General features: G+C 40.4%; 1 protein-coding gene across 1 annotated transcript in view; it reads left to right on the forward strand.

Annotated features, from left to right (window-relative positions):
• NINL (ninein like) overlaps positions 1 to 18,537 on the forward strand; it is a 186,097-nt gene that overhangs the window by 91,977 nt on the left and 75,583 nt on the right. Inside the window, 3 exon segments of the mRNA XM_043989359.1 lie at positions 7,115 to 7,285; positions 13,914 to 14,047; positions 16,092 to 16,232. Coding sequence (XP_043845294.1) covers positions 7,115 to 7,285; positions 13,914 to 14,047; positions 16,092 to 16,232 — 446 coding nt within the window.

The raw sequence follows: 18,537 nt of genomic DNA on the forward strand, positions 1-18,537 counted from the left end.
GGGCCCGGTAATGAAAGGAATTTAAAAAGCCAGGAGATTTTATATTTGATCCTGACAGTGATAGGGAACCACTGGAGTTTACTGAATGGATTGGGGGTGGGGAGGATGTGATATTGTCAGACTTGCTCTTGGAGAAGATCAGTTTGACAGCTGACTGAAGGCTATATCTTAGTAGGGAGATACTTGGGGCAGGAAGGCCAACCAGAAGGCTATTGCAATAGTTCAGGCATGAAGTGATGAGGGACTATACCAGGATGGTGGCAACATGAGGAGAGAAGGGGGTGTATATGAGAGATGTTATAAAGGTAGAACCAATAGGACTTAATGGCAGATTGAACTTGGGAGGTAAAAGAGAGTGATGAGTCAAGGACAACACCTAGATAGCTGGGTGACTGGGTAAATGATAGTGCCTTTGACAGTAATAGGAAAGTTGGGATGAGGGGAGGGCTTGGGGAAAAGTCAATGAGTTCAGTTTGGAACATGTTGAGTTTAAGAAGTCTATGGGGGGGGGCAGCTAGGTGGTGCAGTGGATAGAGCACTGGCCCTGGATTCAGGAGGACCTGAGTTCAAATCCGGCCTCAGACACTTAACAATGACTAGTTGTGTGACCTTGGGCAAGTCACTTAACCCCAATTGCCTCACTTAAAAAAAAAAAAGAAAAAAAGAAAAAGTCTATGGGGCAGCCAGTTTGAGATGTGTAATTGAGACTAAGGTCAGGAGAGAAATTAGAGTGGATAGTGTTCAAGAATCATCAATGTGCAGATAATAATTGAATCCATGAGAGCTGATGAGATCAACAAGCAACAAAGGGAAAGGAGAAGGTCAGAGCCTTGGGAGACACTGAAGGTTAATGGATGTGACCCAGATGAAGATCCACTAAAGGTGACTGAAGAATAGCTTCCCAGGGTTGTTATTGTGAATAAAATGAAATATTATTTACAAAGTGCCTTGCTAGGCTGGAAGCACTATATAATTAAGCTGGTTGTTGTTGTTGTTGTTGTTACTGTTATCATCACCACCACCACCATCCATACCTTGTTAGGCTGTCCCTCAAACAGCTTCTACAATCCACCTTTGAACTTGTCCTTGAAACTTCTCTAACTTGGTAGGGTTTGCCAGTACTTGCACTTCACTGGTTCAGAGTCCAGGGTTGAACCTGTCTCCCAGGGGTCATATGAGGAAGGCTTTCATGGAGGAAAATATTTTTCTAATGGTGACTTGTTTATGGTGATGGGTTTTTTGTTTTGTTTTGTTTTGCTTTTGGATAAGGAAATTGGGGTTAAGTGACTTGCCCAGGGTCACACAGCTGGTAAGTGTCAAGTGTCTGAAGCCAGATTTGAACTCAGATCCTCCTGAATCCAGGGCCAGTGCTTTATCCACTGTGTCACCTAGCCACCCCGGTGATGTTTTTCTTAATACTGGTAAACTGATAATGTCCTTCTTTAACCCTATCTTCCATCTTCACATTAATTCTATAAGGAAAGGAGGCAGTAGAAAATTTTCATAATATTTTCAAATATTTCTAATCTCAGGACTATATTTTATGGTGGGTATAGTAGAGAAGCTATTACCATATTATTTCTCTGTGCTAGGCAGTGGGCCAATGTGAGAACTGAAAATTCTAATTAGCAAGGGGACAAGAAAAAAAAACCAAGAACAACTTAACTAACCTACCAGCTTCTGGTTTTTTCTGAACCGCTTCTCCCACCCCCTCTTCCTTTTTAAAATCCTTGTTCTAAAGAAAGCTAACTGGATAGAGTAAGGGGAAGAATATATTTAGAGGTGAAAAACAAAGGCATCAGTTTTTTAAAAATAGCTTCATTTCTCATTGGCAATGAAGATTGGTGCTAGGAGGCTTTTTCTTAGTATGTGTATGTACGTGTCTCTGTGTGTGCATCATGACTTCAATAGTATGGGAGTTCATCCCCATGGGGTGCTTCTTTCACCTGGATCATAAGCTGTACCACACTGAGGAGGTAGTTTCATGGTCAAAAAAATGATTCATCTTGTACCCAGCTCTTTGGTGCTAAACCTTGCTAGCTTAGCTAGACTGGTCCTCAAATAAATGCCAGAGTCATACTCAAAGCCTTTCTCCTCTCTGGTAGGGCTCATTGGAGCTGCTGCTTTAATGGCCCGGGGAAAGAACTCTTTGCGTGTTTACATGTGTGTATATGCATCATATGTGTATGAAGTGTAGCTTTAGCCATTCTTTTGCTTTGTATGCTAGGAAAACTAATAAGGAAGAAATGTTTTATTTTGGATGGTTGTGTTAGGGGAAACATTTCATATATTCTTTCTTTATTGATTTGGAAAAGATTTTATAGGAATTTTTAAAAGAGGTTAAGCACCAAAGGTGGAGAACATAGCTTCCCAGGGAGTCACTCGGTTGTTTTAAGATGGCCCTTTTCCTCAGCTCATAAGGAAGCAGGTTGAAGTCTCGTTTCTCTGTGGAACACGGATATCTGCTTTAGGCAGGGAGTGCTTTTTGAAGTCCTTGGGAGCTCCAGGCCTGCAGAGGCAGCAATCTACAGGTCACACTGAGAAACTTGAACCTGTTCCAACAAAAGCTTCTCAGGCAGCAATGAAGGGGGTGGAGTGAGCTGTGTCAGTCCTGATTAGAAGCCTGAGCAAGAGATTATCTCTGAGTGTTGTTGTATAAAATTTATTCATCCAGTATTGTATATTTAAAATGTCTATGTCAGGGGCAGCTAGGTAGCGCAGTGGATAGAGCACCGGCCCTGGAGTCAGGAGTACCTGAGTTCAAATCCGGCCTCAGACACTTAACACTTTCTAGCTGTGTGACCCTGGGCAAGTCACTTAACCCCAATTGCCTCACCAAAAAAAAAAAAAAGAATAATAGCCAGGGGGCAGCTAGGTGGCACAGTGGATAAAGCACTGGCCCTGGATTCAGGAGGACCTGAGTTCAAATCCAGCCTCAGACACTTGACACTTACTAGCTGGGTGACCCTGGGCAAGTCACTTAACCCTCAGTGCCCTGCAAAAAAAAAAAAAAGAATAATACTCGGCATTTATATAGCACCTACTATGTGCCAGGCAGATCAGATCAGTCAATATTTAAAAAGAAATTCTGGCTATTCACTGGAAGGTTCAAATACTGAAACTGAAGCTTAAGTACTTTGGCCATATAATGAGAAGACCCTGGACTCCTTGGAAAAAAACCCTGAGGGGGGGGCGGGGGAATATTGAAGGTAAAAGAGGAGAGCAGAGGATGAGATGGATAGATAGTATCATGGAAACAATGAACATGAACTTGGACTGACTTTGAGAAACAGTAGCGGATGACTGAACAACTGAATAACAACAACAAAATGTGCTAAGTACCATCCTAAATGCTTTACAGATATTATCTCATTTGGTCCTCATAACAGTCTTGTAAGGTAGGTGGTATTGTTACACCCATTTTACTGATGAGGAAACTGAAGCAGAGGGTAAGTGACTTGCCCAAGGTCACACAGCTAGTAAGTGTGTTAAATCAGATTTGAACTCAGGTTTTCCTGATTCTTTATCCACTATGCCACCTAGCTGCCTATTGTAAGCAAAATTTACTATGATAATGAATTTAGACATTGATGGAAGATTTCCAGAAGCAATTGAAGATCTGTTTTCAGAGATGTCCATTGGCAAATCTCAGTGCGAGCAGAATCTAGTTTGTGAGTGTAATTATCTCCATTATATGCCATCAAGCCAGAAACTATCCAATTCTTGTTCCACCACTGGGCAGGCTGGACCAAAGTACAGGAAAGAGGGCCCACGAGGCCCATTCTAGAACACTGGTCTGCAAAGCATCGCCTTCTTGTTCTCAAGAGTTCTTTGGGTTTGCAGAATGCTTTCTCTGTAGCATAAATGCTTATGATTTTGTTTCTGGCCTAGATGTGCTTGTTTTCTCTTTTATTAGTGTATCATCAAAAGCAGGGCCATTCTTTCTTTCCCAGCATTCTGAGTTTTTGTTTGGTTTATTGCTGCCATGTAGGATGTAGGATGAGTGTTTTCTAGAGTCTTATGTCCCTTTACTGAAATAGTCTATGGATCAAGAATGTTTGAGAACTAGTTTTCTTCAGGCCACAGCAGTGCTTCTCCCAGGATATATAAAGTGATATGTGGGAGAGTGGGAGGGTGACAGACAGGGGACAAGCTTGGCTTTGAAGCTCCAGTATCAGTCTACAGGGCACAAAAGGGTTTTTTTGGGGGGGTACTTTTTATCCCTCTCCTTAATAGGAGCTGGGTCTTTCAGGCTTCCACTTCATGAAAGGAGTTGGAGAAGAAACAGAGGCAGTGGGGCAGGGCCAGCTTATGTGGCCATGTTGTTGCTTCTTGATTTGTTTTTCCCCCTTAGAGTTTGAGCCTATCATCATTTTGTCCAAAATGGACCATTTAGGGATGTCCCCACACAAGTTGACAAGTGTTTATCAAGGATCCACCAGGCTGTTCCTGTTTTTCCTAGTGGTAAAGGACCTGCCAAAGAAAGGCATCTTGTGATCCTCTGGCATCTGCCCTTTTCCTGTCCTGTTTTCTGTGACACTGATGGTTGTAGAAACAGATAGGCCCTGGCTGTAAAGTAGTGTGGCTTGGTAGATAGAGTGCATCACTTGGAATCAAGAGAACCTGGTTTCAAGATCTCTTACTAGTTGTGGGACCACCCGCCAGGCACCACTTTTCTGAACCCCAGTTCCTTCCTCTGTCATAAAGGAATGGTAATAGCTGCGGTGCCAATGTCACACGGTTGTGATGAGGCTCAAAAGAAATTATGTATTGAAAGCACATTGTAAACTATAGACATGTCAGCTTCTATGGGGAGAAATTACCATAGTTAAGCCACTTTAAGATATAAAGCTCAACATGGAGTCGTGGGGCCTGAGTGTAAACTTGATCCTGGAGGTGATAGGGCACTACTGACTGAAGTTTTAATGGGGATGGGGAGTAACATGGTCATATTTGTCCTTAGGAAGATTAATTTGACAGTTAAATGAAAGACAAACCAGAGTGGGGAAAGAGGCCAAGCACAAGGCTATCATGATAGTCCAGGCATGAGATGATGAGGGCCTGCACTGTAGTAATGGCAATTTCAAGAGAGAAGGGGTGTAAATGAGATATATCAGGAAGGTAGAAATAACAGCATTTGGCAACAGATTGGCTATGGGAAATAAGAAGTAAGAGAGTTGAGGATGACACCCAGGTTCCTGAATGACAGGTTCATGTCATCAACAGAATGAACAGGTTCCTATGACAGTAACAAGGAAGTTAAGAAGAGGGAGGTTTTGGAGGAAAGATAATGAGTTCTGTTTAGGACAAGCTGAGTTTTAAGGTTTCTGTGAGACATCTAGATCAAGTTGTCCAGTGGGCAATTGGAGATATTAGATTGGAGATCAGAAGAGTGATTAGAGCTAGATAAATATATCTGAGGATCATCTCTAATAGGGCATTGAATCTTGGGAGTTGATGAGAACACCAAGTGAGATAATATGGAAGCAGAGAATAGGGCCTGGGATAGAGCTTTGAGGGATGCCCACAGTTAGTGAGCATAACTTGGAAGAAGACTTAAAAGGAGACATAAAGGAAGGGTCAGACAGGTAGTAGGAGATAGAGGAGGGTGATGATCAAGACTGTCAAAGTGTCCATTTTCTGTAAGCCCCTGTACTAGGTTTTGTATGGGCAGACCGTTTCCTCCAGTAATCTATAATCTAGTAGGAGAAATAGAGGTACTGCAGTGGGCCAGTCCTGTAGATAGCAGGACCTGAGTTCAAATTCAGCCTCATATACTAGCTATATCACCCTGGGTAAGTCACTTAACCCAGTTTGCCTTAGTTTCCTCATCTGTAAAATGAGCTGGAGAGGGCTAACCAGTCTGTCCAAGAAAATCCCAAATGGACTCATGAAGAGTTAGACACAACTAAAAACCAACCCCCCACCCAAAACCCATTGCTTTTATAAAATAGGCATATAGTGATAGATATGTATATGTAAACATATGCATATGAAAAGTATCATGCTATCATAGTTTAGATATACATATATATGTATGTTTATACACATACACACATGTCAGCTAAGTGATGCAGTAGATAGAGAGATGGGTCTGGAGACAGGAAATTTAAATCCAGCCTCAGACACTCAACTAGCCATGTGAACCTGAGCAAGTCACTTAACCTCAGTTTGCCTCAATTTTCTTTTTTTTAATCATAAAAATATTTTATTTTCCAGTTACATGTAAAGATAGATTTAAACATTTGTTTTCATAAGATTTTTAGTTCCAAATTTTTCTTCCTTCCTCCCTTTCCTCCCTTCTCCCCAAGACAAAAAGCAAACTGATATAGGTTATATATGTACAATCACATTAAACATACTTCTGCATTAGTCATGCTGTGAAAGAAGAATCAGAACAAAAAGGAAAAACCTCAAAAAAGAAAAAGAAAAAGCAAAAGTAGAAACAGTATGGTTCAATCTGAATTCAGAATCCACACTTCTTTTTTCTGGATGTGGAGAGTCATTTCCATCATAAGTCCTTTGGAATTGTCTTGGATCATTGCATTGATGAAAAGAGCTAAGTCTATCACAGTTGATCATTATGCAATGTTGTTGTTAGTGTGTACAAAATTCTCCTGGTTCTGCTTACTTCACTCAGCATCAGTCCACTTAAGTCCTTCCAGGTTTCTCTGAAATCTGACTGCTCATCATTTCTTACAGCACCATAGTATTCCATTACAATCAAAAACCACAACTTGTTCGGCCATTCCCCAGTTGATGGGCATCCCCTCGATTTCCAATTCTTTGTCACCACAAAGAGAGCTGCTAGAAATATTTTTGTACATGTGGGTCCTTTTCCCTTTTTATGATCTCTTTGGGATACATACCTAGCAGTGGATCAAAGGGTATTGCCTCAATTTTCTTGACTGTAAAATGGGAGTAATAATAGTACCCACTTCCACAGTTGTTTTTAGGATAAAATGAGATAATATTTACAAAGTACTTGTCACAGTGCCTGGCACATAGTCTTTTATAAATGCTAGTTTTTAATCATTATTGTTACTATTACATATATACAGATACAGGTTTGCATTATATATACAGATGTGTCTTCATTTTTACCCATCTGCAGGTCTATGAGGAGAATGGCTGTAGAACCTCCACTACCTCATCCCTTCTGTCCGTTTGCATGGATGTGCACATCTTTTCCAGCATCGATGATGGCACTGGGTTTGCTATTCCTGAGCAAGTCATAACCATTTGGGCACAAGAAGGCATAAAGAATGGCAAGGAGATCTTGCAGGTTTGATACAGACTGTTTGGTACTGCAACAATGTGCCTTACTCAAAACAGCAAGGGTTTGGAGCCAGCGTTAGCATGGAAGCCATGAGGTTGCCTCCATCCATGGCTGGAGGAGCTTGGGACTTAGGAAAGAACAAAAACAAAACTGGGGGCACCAAGTAGAATAGACCTGTGCTTTTAGGAGAGTACAGATAGAATGGATACACGTGTCCTTTCCTGTTTTGTTGTGATAGAAAATCCTTCACAGAGAAGATTGGTTTGAAACATTCTTGTCTGCATTTTAGGATTTAAAATAGAAGGATCCTAGAAGTCAGAAAGGATGACACTTCTGCCTGTGGATTTATTAGAGAGGTCAATTGTACTGATATGTAGGAAGAAAACATCCACAGACTCTTATTTTCACTTAATAATAATAACTAGAATTTATATAATTCTTTAAGGTTTGCAAAGCACTTTACAAATATTGTTTTGTTTGATCTTCACAAAAATCATGGGAATAGGTGCTATTATATCCCCAGTTTACAGATACAGAAATCAAGGTAGGGACAGCTAGGTGGTACAGTGGATAAAGCACCGGCCCTGGATTCAGGAGGACCTGAGTTTAAATCCAGCCTCAGACACTTGACACTTACTAGCTGTGTGACCCTGGGCAGGTCACTTAACCCTCATTGCCCTGCAAAAAAAAAAAAAAAATCAAGGCAGATGACTTAAGTCACATGCTCAGGTTTATATAGCTTGTAAGGGTCTGAGGTTGAATTTGAACTCAAGCTTTCCAGATTCCAGGTACAGATTTTTTCCCACTGTACCACCTAGATGCCAGATTTAGTAGTTAGAGCCCTGCTTTGTTTTCAACAATTTAAAAAAGATTCATTTTTGTGCATACCAGTTATGTTTAGTTCCAAAGTGCCAGTCACTGTGGTAAGTCCTGGAGATAGAAAAAGAGGCAAAAGACAGTTTCTGCCCCCCAAGGAACGTATAATCTAATCGGGAAGACAACATACAAACAAATATATACAAAGCAAACTATACACAAGATAATTAAAAGAAGGAAGGCACTGAAGGTGCTGTAGAAGATGGGATTTTAGTTGGAGCTTAAAGGAAGTTATGGAGGTCTTAAAGGAAGAGTAGCTTGATTAGAGGAGCGAGAGCATTCCAGGCATGGGGGACAGCCAGAGCAAATGGCTAGAGTCAAGAGACGGAGTGCTTTGTTTGTGGAACAGCCAGGAGTCCAGGGTTACTGGATTGAGGAGTATGTGTTGAAGAGTAACATATAAGAAAACTGGAAAGGCTGGATTATGAAGCACTTTGAATGACAGAGAATTTTTTATTTGCTCCTGAAGGCAATAGGGAGCTGCTAGAGTTTATTGAGTACAGGAGGTAACATAGTTGGACCCGCACTTTAGAAAAATTACTTTGGTGGCTGAATAGAGAGTAGATTGGAATGGGGAGACACTTGATTCCAGCAGACCCACCAGAAGGCTATTGCAGTAATCAAGGTAATAGAACCTACACCTGGGTGGTGGCAGTGTCAGAGGAGAGAAGGGGGCATATTCAAAATATGTGGCAAAGGTGAAATTGAAAGGCCTTGGCAACAGCTTGGCTGTTGGTGGGGTGAAAGATAGTGAGTAATCCAGGATGACTTCTACATTGTGAGCCTGAGGGCTTGTGAAGATGATGTTATGGTCTGCCCCTATTACTATAGGGAAGGTAGACCGGGAGTGGGGAAGGTGGGGGGGAGGTGTTTTTGGACATAGTGATGTCAGAAAGGCCAGATTGCAAGATTGGAATTCAGAAAAGAGTTTGGGCCAGGAAAGGTAGATATGATCATCATCACATAAAGATGCTAATTAAATTTGTGAGGTCTGATGCAATCACCATGTGAAGTATTATAGAAGGGGAAGGGAAGAGGACCCAGAACAGAACCCTGAGGGTCACCTATGGTTAGAGGGTGTGATCTGGAGGAGGATCCAGCAGAGGAGACAGAGGAGTGATTAGGTCTGTCTGTCCAGCAACATACATACATACAGTATGTCCTGTATGTTTTATGTGCAGGTTATGCTTTGGTGTCACACCAATATCCTTTTCAGTTTCTTGTGAACCCCAGTTGTTCAGAAACAGCCCATTATCTCATCAGGTCTATTGGCCTATTGGTGCTGCTCATTCCAGGTCATTTCTTTGTACTACCTTCCATATACAGGTGTGCTCATTTTAAAAGGCCTGAGGCAGTCCCTGTTCTGAGAGAGGTTCTCTTTGGCAGATTTTCTCTAACCCATGGCCCAGAATTGGCGGAGTGTTCCATTCTTGCATTTTGATCCCCGCTTTGTAGAGGGGACAGGCTCTATATGTTGGTTGCCCTTTGCAGCCGTGGTATTGTGTTTTTTCTTGTAGCTACTTGACATCCGGAATTCCTGTTGGTTTTCTTTGGTTTGCTATCATTCATACCACCAGGTAGCACCTATAGACTTTTGAATAATTTTCTATTCTCCAACTGTACCATTTCTTTTTTCTAGAGCCAACAAAATTTCCAGCCTGTTCCTGATTACATATGGGAAAAAGGCATCTATCTAAAGCCTTTCCAAAGATAGGCTTGGTATTAATAATAACACCTAGTACTATTGCAAAGCACTTTACAAATCTGAGCTCATGTTAAACTCACAATACCCTGGGAAGTCAGTTCTATGTTATACCCATTTTATAATTTTTTTTTTTTTAGTGAGGCAATTGGGGGTTAAGTGACTTGCCCAGGGTCACACAGCTAGTAAGTATTAAGTGTCTGGAGGCCGGATTTGAACTCAGGTACTCCTGACTCCAGGGCTGGTGCTCTATCCACTGTGCCACCTAGCTGCCCCCTATACCCATTTTATAGGGAGGAGGAAACTGATGCAGACAGAGTGACTACCCAGGGTCACACAGCTAGTAAGTGTCTGGGCCATTTTGAACCCAGGTCTTCCTGATTTCAGGTCCAGTGATTCTATCCACTGTGTCACCTGGCTAGTTGCCTTGGAATGAGAACTCCCTACATGTAAAAACCTAGATACTGAAATTTCATTTAACACAGTCATCAGAGTCTGCATCACTCCTGACCATGATTAAGAAACCCACCCAGCATATATATATATATATATACACACACACCCTACATCTTTTTTTTTTTCTGAAGGAGGAAGGGCTGAGCCACTGGGATTTGAACCCTGGTCCCCTTTTCTAGCAGTAAACTAGGCTAATGCTTTGATCACTTTCCTGTTTCCTTCTTGGTGACCTCTCCGGTCCCCAGAGAGAGTAAAAAGAAATTATGCTTGGACTAAGGAAATTCATCCTGCAATTTCTTTTTTGGCTTCTTAGAATTTAGAGGAGTATTTATTGGTAGCAAGATGCCTGAGTGGAAGAAAGTATTTCTTGTCTCTAAGTAATATATATATATATATATTTTTTTTTTTAATTTAATGAGAGAACTACACCATTGTTAGCATAGAGAGTCACAGAATTTCAGGACTGTGGAGCAGCTCTATCTATCTAGGGTGGCTCAGATTAGAGCCCAGTGTTTTCTCCATTAGCTATTGCCTCCTTTTTTGTCAGTCAGAAGGGAGGGGGAGAGAGAGGGAAGGAAGGGAATAAGTATTTATGTAGCTCCTGCTATGTGCCAGGCAGTGTGCTTACTGCTTAACAAATATCTCATTTGATCTTCATGACAAAACTTAGAGGTAGATGCTATATTACCCCCATTTTACACGTGAAGAAGCTAAAGCAGACTGAAGTTACACGACTTGCCCAGGGTCATACAGCTAGTAATGGTTTGAATTTGGATTGGAACGCAGGTCTTCCTGACTCCAGGTCCAGCACTCTATCCACTGTGCCACCTAGCTGCAGTCAGAGAATGGCATTTCTTGCCTTAGACCACATGGAAGTCACTGATCTTCCTTCCTTCCTTCCTTCCTTCCTTCCTTCCTTCCTTCCTTCCTTCCTTCCTTCCTTCCTTCCTTCCTTCCTTCCTTCCTTCCTTCCTTCCTTCCTTCCTTCCTTCCTTCCTTCCTTCTTTCCTTCCTTCCTTCTTTCCTTCCTCTTTCCTTCTGAGTTGTTCCACTGCTCTTAGTGATCTTCTCTCACCTTCCCTGTGGTGGTGCTATCTTGAAAGGGTCCCAAAATCAGTGACTATAAAATTCATCTTCCAGAGAAGGAGGCTTGAGATCTTGCTCTTTCAGAGCGCCTATAACCCTCCTTTATTCTGTTTTGCTAGTTAGAAGCTATTGTCATTTTTGACAACTCTGTTCCTGGGGAGAGATTGCTCTGCTGAGACTTGTTTCCCCAGATGCTCCTTTGTAATGCACAAAGCTTTGTCATTGTCCAGAAGTCAGCACTTGCATAATCATAACTTGTGTTATAATTATTATTCTAACAGCTGACACTGTGCTTTTCCTTTTCTCAAAGAGCTCAAATGACCCTGAACATTGGTGCTTTTTTTCCTTTGCAACATCCAGGGGAGGTTGGGACATAGTGAGTCATTTATCCTCTCGTAGTACCAATGAGGACATGGGAGCTTGAATGATATCTGATCTGTCCAGGCATGACCTACTGTCTGTGGCTTGACTTCTATATAACCTTTAACATGTTTGACAGTGGTAGGGGGTGGTCCATAGGTGTGAAAACATACTTATGTTATTCTATTTTGAATGGACTGATAAGTTTTGCTGATTTTTTTTTTCTTTTTCCCCATTAAAAAAATGTTAGATGGTTCTCTGGAGTAGGATTTTTAAGCATTAATTAAAGAGCATTAGGATCTAATTATCAGAGAGAAAGGTAAAAATCTAACTATTTCTAAGAGACCCCATCACCCAACCTGCCATGGTGAGGTCAGGAACAAAAAGGGCCCAATGTTTCCTTCTTCCCAGAAGCCTCTTGTCTAAACCAGAAACATCAAACGTCACTTCCTGACACTGAGGAACTGACCTTCCAAGCCACATGATTTGCCCTCAGACACCTTCTCATGGCAGAACTTTCCTACAGTAACTCTGCAGCAAGTGGCGTCACTCCAATTGTCACACAACATATTGACGTAGGTGCCAGGCACTATAGTAGGGCAAAAAATGAAGCCAAGGGTTGGACTCAGTGGTATATGAGGGTCCTTTCTAACTCAAAGGTACCATGTTGAAGGGAGTGTCAGAAAACATGGATTCAAATATTGGCTCTGTTGTTATCTGTGTGACCTTGTGCAAATCTTTGCCCCTCTGAGGACCTCAGTTTCATCATCTAGAAAATGAGGGGATCAGGCTACATGACTTTCCTTTTAGCTCCAACTAAATGAGTTGATCAAACGATCATAAGTCATGCTAAGAACCAAGATCCAGGAGTTATTCACAGCTTAGAGACCCATCTTCTGTGGCATAAGAGGTGATTTTTTCCCCCATCCACAAAACAAGTGATTTCCTGTATCACTGAAAGAGAGAGACTGCCTATATTATAGTGGCCTGTGTCCTGTCCTGTCTGAGGGCCTCATGGCACTCATAACACTCCCAAGTGTGGCCTGAACCACGTTAAGATGTCACTGGAAAATTTTTAACAAAATAAATTTAAAAAACAAAATACAGACAGTATTGCATTTTGAAGCTGTCAGTATGTGGCCTGCAGGGATCCTTATGTATGTATGATTAGTAACACCCCCCCCTCCATTTCTATTTGAGTTTGATAGCACTGGGATATTATAGTGTTATTGAAATTAGAAAGACCTAAGTTCATATCGTTCTAGTCACAAATTGTGTGACCACAGACTTAACTTCTCTCAACCTCAGTTTCCTTCTCTGCAAAATGTACACTATACTAATACCAGTAATACACGTACTATATACCTCACAGGATCATGGTGAGGCTCCAATACAGTGATATGTGTAAGTGCTTTGCAAACTTGAAGCTTACTAAATAAATGTTAGATGCCAATGGTAGATAGATGGATGGATGGGTGGATGACGATATATAGGCAGACAGAGAGACACACAGTTAGATAGATAGATGGATATATAGAATGTCATATATAGAGGATGTCCCAAAAGTTGAAGCTTATTAAAGCTTAAAACTACACTATGACCTTTGAGATGCCCTGTATATATAAGCTGATGGACGGATGGATGGATGAATGCATAGTGTGTGTGTGTGTATGTGTGTGTGTGTGTAAATATGTGTATATGTGTGTATATATGTGATATATGTGTGTGTGTGTGTGTGTGTATGTATGTATGTCAGGCTTCCTCAAAGCTTCAGTTAAAATCTGTGTATGTATGCATATATCAGGTTTCCTTGGCTTCCTTAAAGTTTCAGTTAAAATCTCACCTTCTGCAAAAAGCCTTTATAGGCCCAACTTAATGTTAGTACCTTCCCTCTGGAAGGTATCTTGTATATCTATCTTGCTTGCACATGGTTGTTTGCATGCTGTATCCCCCATTGGGCTGTGAGCTACTTGAGGACAAATGCTGTTTTTTTCCTTTCTTGGGTATCCCCAGCACTTAGCACGCTGCCCAGCACATAGTGTAGGTGCTTTTAAACTTCACTTATTGTTATCAAAATTTCAATAAGCACTGTTGGTTATTGTTAGCAACAGCCTCATCTGGCAATGACACCAGTAAGCTCTTTATCATTTCTAGAACCTTGACTTCAACATGGAAGAAAAGGTGAACCTTTTGGAACTGACATGGGCCTTTGACAATGAGTTGATGACTGGTGGGGAGATTCAACAGGCAGCCTTGGCCTCCTACAGACATGAACTCTGCTATCTACAGTAAGAACCTTACGGCTGTATATGTTAGAGACTAGTGATGGATAGTCAGATTTATTGAAAATTTCAAATACATGGAATGTGATTTATATATGTATGGGGGAAGTAATTGGACCAGTAGTCATTGCTATGGAGAATCTCCAGGGAAGAACAGCTAACTTTAGGAGCAGCCTGTGTTGGCAGAACCCCTTCTTTTATCATTTAATCCATAAACATTTATTAAGTGCCTACTGTGTACAGAACACTGAGTTTAGCACTTGGAAAAGGGATACAAAATTTAAATAAGATGTCATCCTAGCATTCAAGGATCATGGTCTAACAACATAGTAAGATACCAAATAACTTATGCATAATGTACTTGACAGGCTTATCTCAGAGCATTACAAAACAAAATGTTGATTGAAATCTGAGGGAAAGGTGGTTACCAGCCAGGAAATTGGGGAAGGCTTCCTGGCATAGGTAGCATTTGAGGTAGATAGTGATCAGAGGTCGAAAAGGGAGAGAACAAAGGGGAAAGGACTGACTAGTGTCCCAAATACCCAGGAAGTTTTCTAAGTTATCACCAAGAACTGGGCAACATTGAAAGGTCCCAATGTGCAGAACCTTTTCTTTATCAATCTTTATTCCTAAGTCTATGTATGTAAAGAGGAAAAAACCAAACCAACCAGAGAATAAAATGAAGATTGAAGTTTCCTAGCAGTCCATTTTCTCAGTCTGAACAACTTATATCTTGTCAGACTTGAAAACTAATACTTATTACCCCCTTATCAGATTTTCAATTTAGCATGGTTTGAATGACCCTGAAGCCTTGCCTTATGAACTGAGAAACACTGAAATCTATTTGAAAAGGGCCATCAATAATCTCTAAACTTAGGGTTCTTCAGTGTCTAATTGAGCCAAAAGTATAGCAAGATTCCAAAACAAACGATAGAAAATGTGAAAATGGCATTTTGAAATTTGATTATTGCTGATCATCAAGATTGAAAATACTCCAATAAACCAAGAAGTTTTAAAAAAAATCAATCAGATTTTCTCAGTGGTGTTGGGTCTAGGACATCAGCAGGAAAACAAAACCTTCCCCAACCTATCATATAGTCCAGAATTAGAGTTTGACAGGGACAATATGTCAATTACGTTATGACCCCATTGTAATCATATTCTATTTGAGATATAGCTATTTATAGATTCCCTCTATTTGCCAAGAAGATAAGTGGAATGATTATTTTTGTATGTTTATTGATTGATGCTTTTAAAGTTGTAGGAATTATTACAATAGCACATTCTGTTCCCCCAGGCAGTAAATAGGAAATAACATTAATGGAAAATTAACTCACTTTTGTTAAATTTTATGCTTCCAGATGAAATAACAAAAATTAGATTATATTAGGATGACAAAATCCAGATGACAACTGGAACCAAGTAATATATAATTTGAGGAATGTATAAATAATTGAACATACACTTTTACATATAATCCAACCTAGTATTGCATATTTGTTCAAAAGACATAATTTAAGTACATACTTTACAGATAACACTATACAATATGATCTGGGAAAAATAAAATAAAAGACACAATCACTACCCTTTAAAAGTTATAGTCTCGTTGGAACTGAGCAATTTTAGCTGAACTTAAAAAAAGCCTGAACCTGCTTTTTCCTTTAACCTCCAGGGAGTGTAATCAGTAGATTTTCCAAGTGGGGAGAGAATTATTGATAGAATTCTTCTTTTAAATGAATCTTAAAAGTTGTACCAGAATGATGCTAGGCCAGAGCCTCAGATCCAGAGTGGTCAGAAGACTAGCTAACACCAGAGAGTGCTGCCCTGGTCCATCCCCCTTTGGCCTGCTTGACTAAGTGTACATCCAGATACAGGCAGTAGCAGCACTGCCTCCCAGTACCTATAAAGGACAGAAACATACACTCTCTCCCTCTCAATCCCACTCATAGCAATTGCAAGTTCTTTCTTTGTAATCCATCCACGAGAGAAAAGAAGACTGATGGTGTTGTGATTTGAATTCAATAATGTCTCCTTCTTCTATGGACAGAGGGCAAAGTGAACAGACAGAGAAGGAAAGAGACAAACTGAAGCATGATTTGGAGAAGGTGGAAAAACGGAACTTGGAGTTTGTCAAAGAGATGGATGACTGCCACATTGCCATGGAGCACCTCAACGAGAGTAAAATCAAGTATGTGAAGCTATGCTCTTGGGGTTAGGTTGGCCAGTAAATTATGGCTCTCCTGGAACCAGATATGTTAATTCTTATATTAATATGCATCATGGCTATCCTTCTGGTCCTTGCTGTACATCATTGCCCAGCAGCAGCAAGACTCCTGAGTGAGGTGAAACTAGAAATATATTTGGGAAATGTTTATAAAATAAGTAAAATAAGTAAAAATACAACATAAATAATGGTGGTTTTCTAATTCAGTATGCTGCTGTCAGGGTTCTTATTTGAGTTTGACACCACTGCTGTATGATATGGTAATGCAGTGTGTCACCTACGTGGCATAATATATAGAACACTGGATGTGGGGGCATGAAGACCTGAGTTCAGATTTAACCTCACATACTAACTAGTTGCATGATCCTGGGCAAATCACTTAATCTCTCCCTGCTTCAATTTCCTCATCTGTAAAATGGGGGAAATGGTACCAGTTGTCTCCCAGGGTAGCTATGAAAATCAAATGAAATATTTGTAAAGTGCTTTGTGAATCTTAAAGAGCTATATAAATGCTATTATTGTTGTTGTTGTTATTATTTCTTCTTTTTAGTTGAGGTTTCTTGGAAATAGCATTGATAATGCAGGTAGGTACAGTGAAGAGACTGTCAGACTTGGAGTTAGGAAGACCTGAGATTGAATCTTGCCTCAGACACTTACCTGTATGATCCTAGGCAAGTCACTTAACCTCTTTCAGCCTCAGTTCCCTCATCTATAAAATGGGGATAATAGTTAGCTCCCAGGGTTGTTGTAAGGAACAAATGAGGCAAAGCATAAAAAAAATGCTTTGTAAATCTTAAAATAATATATAAATAAATGCTAGCTCTCATCATAATTATCATGCTTTGCTCTCCTGAAACTTACAATGTATCCATTTGGACCTGTAGTTTAGACTTACATTACATCGATTTCTTTTCTTTTCTTTTTTTTTTAAATCTGTGCATCTTAAAGTAATTTCAACCTGTGTGTATTAAGCACCTCCTTGTGTGCTAGGGTCTAAGGATACAAAGATGAAAACAAAAGTTCTTATTCTCAAGGGGCTTCCATTCGGCTGAAGATACACTATGTGTACACAAATAATAACTAATTGAAGTATTGGAGAACACTGACAGCTGGGGAAGGGAGTGGACCGGGGAAGGCTTTACAGAGAGTATGATACCTAAATTGAGCCACTGAAGGAAGACCTGGATTTCAAGAGACAGAAATGTGTATGGCATTCCAAGTAAAGGGGGTATGGCTTATGTGAATACACAGGGAGAGGCAATGGAGTATCATGTTCAAAGAATGATAGTTCTATCTGGCTAGAAAATAGTTAACAAAGGGAAATCCCATGAAATAAGGCTAGAAAAGGAGGGGAGAGCGAGGCTCTGGAGGAAATTAAATGCTAGCCTAAGGAATTTATATTTTATCCATTAGACAGTAGAAAAGCACTTTTGGTCGGGGGGAAATGATTTAATCAGAATTAAATGTGATTATTTTGATAGCTGTGAAGAGGATGAAGGGGAGAGGAGAGAAACTAGAAGCTGGGAAACTAATTGGGGGATGTAGCCTGTCAAGAGGTCATAAGCCCTTACCTACAGTGGTAGCCATGTGAGGAGAAATAAAAGGGAGGGAAGAGAGAGAATAAGAACTGGTCATTGATTGGACCTGGGGGATGCTGCAGAGGAAAAAGTTGAAGTCAAAGATGATTCTGAGGCTATAAAACTACATGATACAGTTACTGTATGTATTAGCTTCCAACCCTCATAAACTTTGGAATGTGGAATGAAGCCATTTGAGTCTGAGAGTAATAGGGAGAATATATGCTTTTTCTTGCATTTGATGAAGTTGGTCTTGCATCTTTTATCATCACTAGGCAGAGGCAGGTCTTCCATCTGTCACCTGGATACTTACTTTATCCATTTGTCTTTTTTTGGTGAGGAAAACAGATGCAACAAGAATTGGATTTTTGAATGGCTTCTGAATTATGGAAAACCTTTGCTAAACCAGGAGTTCACTGTCTGTATGATGCTTATAGCTGAGAAGGTGCTGGGTTGCTCAGTAATGGTGGCCTAACTCTGTAACTGTCTTCCAACTCTGGCTGATGTTTCCCGAGAAAATCCATTAAGTTTCCACTCTCAAAAGTACTGCCTTGATTTGAAACATTTCTGAATAGCAGGACTTCAAGCAATTTGAAAGGATATTTCTCTTTCTTATTCCATTATTACTTTTATTGGTAGCAGCATGGTGTGGTGGTAATAATAATTCCTGGCATTTGTATGGTGCTTTGAGA

Source organism: Dromiciops gliroides, chromosome 2 (assembly GCF_019393635.1).
Source record: "Dromiciops gliroides isolate mDroGli1 chromosome 2, mDroGli1.pri, whole genome shotgun sequence".
NCBI classification, from domain to species: domain Eukaryota; kingdom Metazoa; phylum Chordata; class Mammalia; order Microbiotheria; family Microbiotheriidae; genus Dromiciops; species Dromiciops gliroides.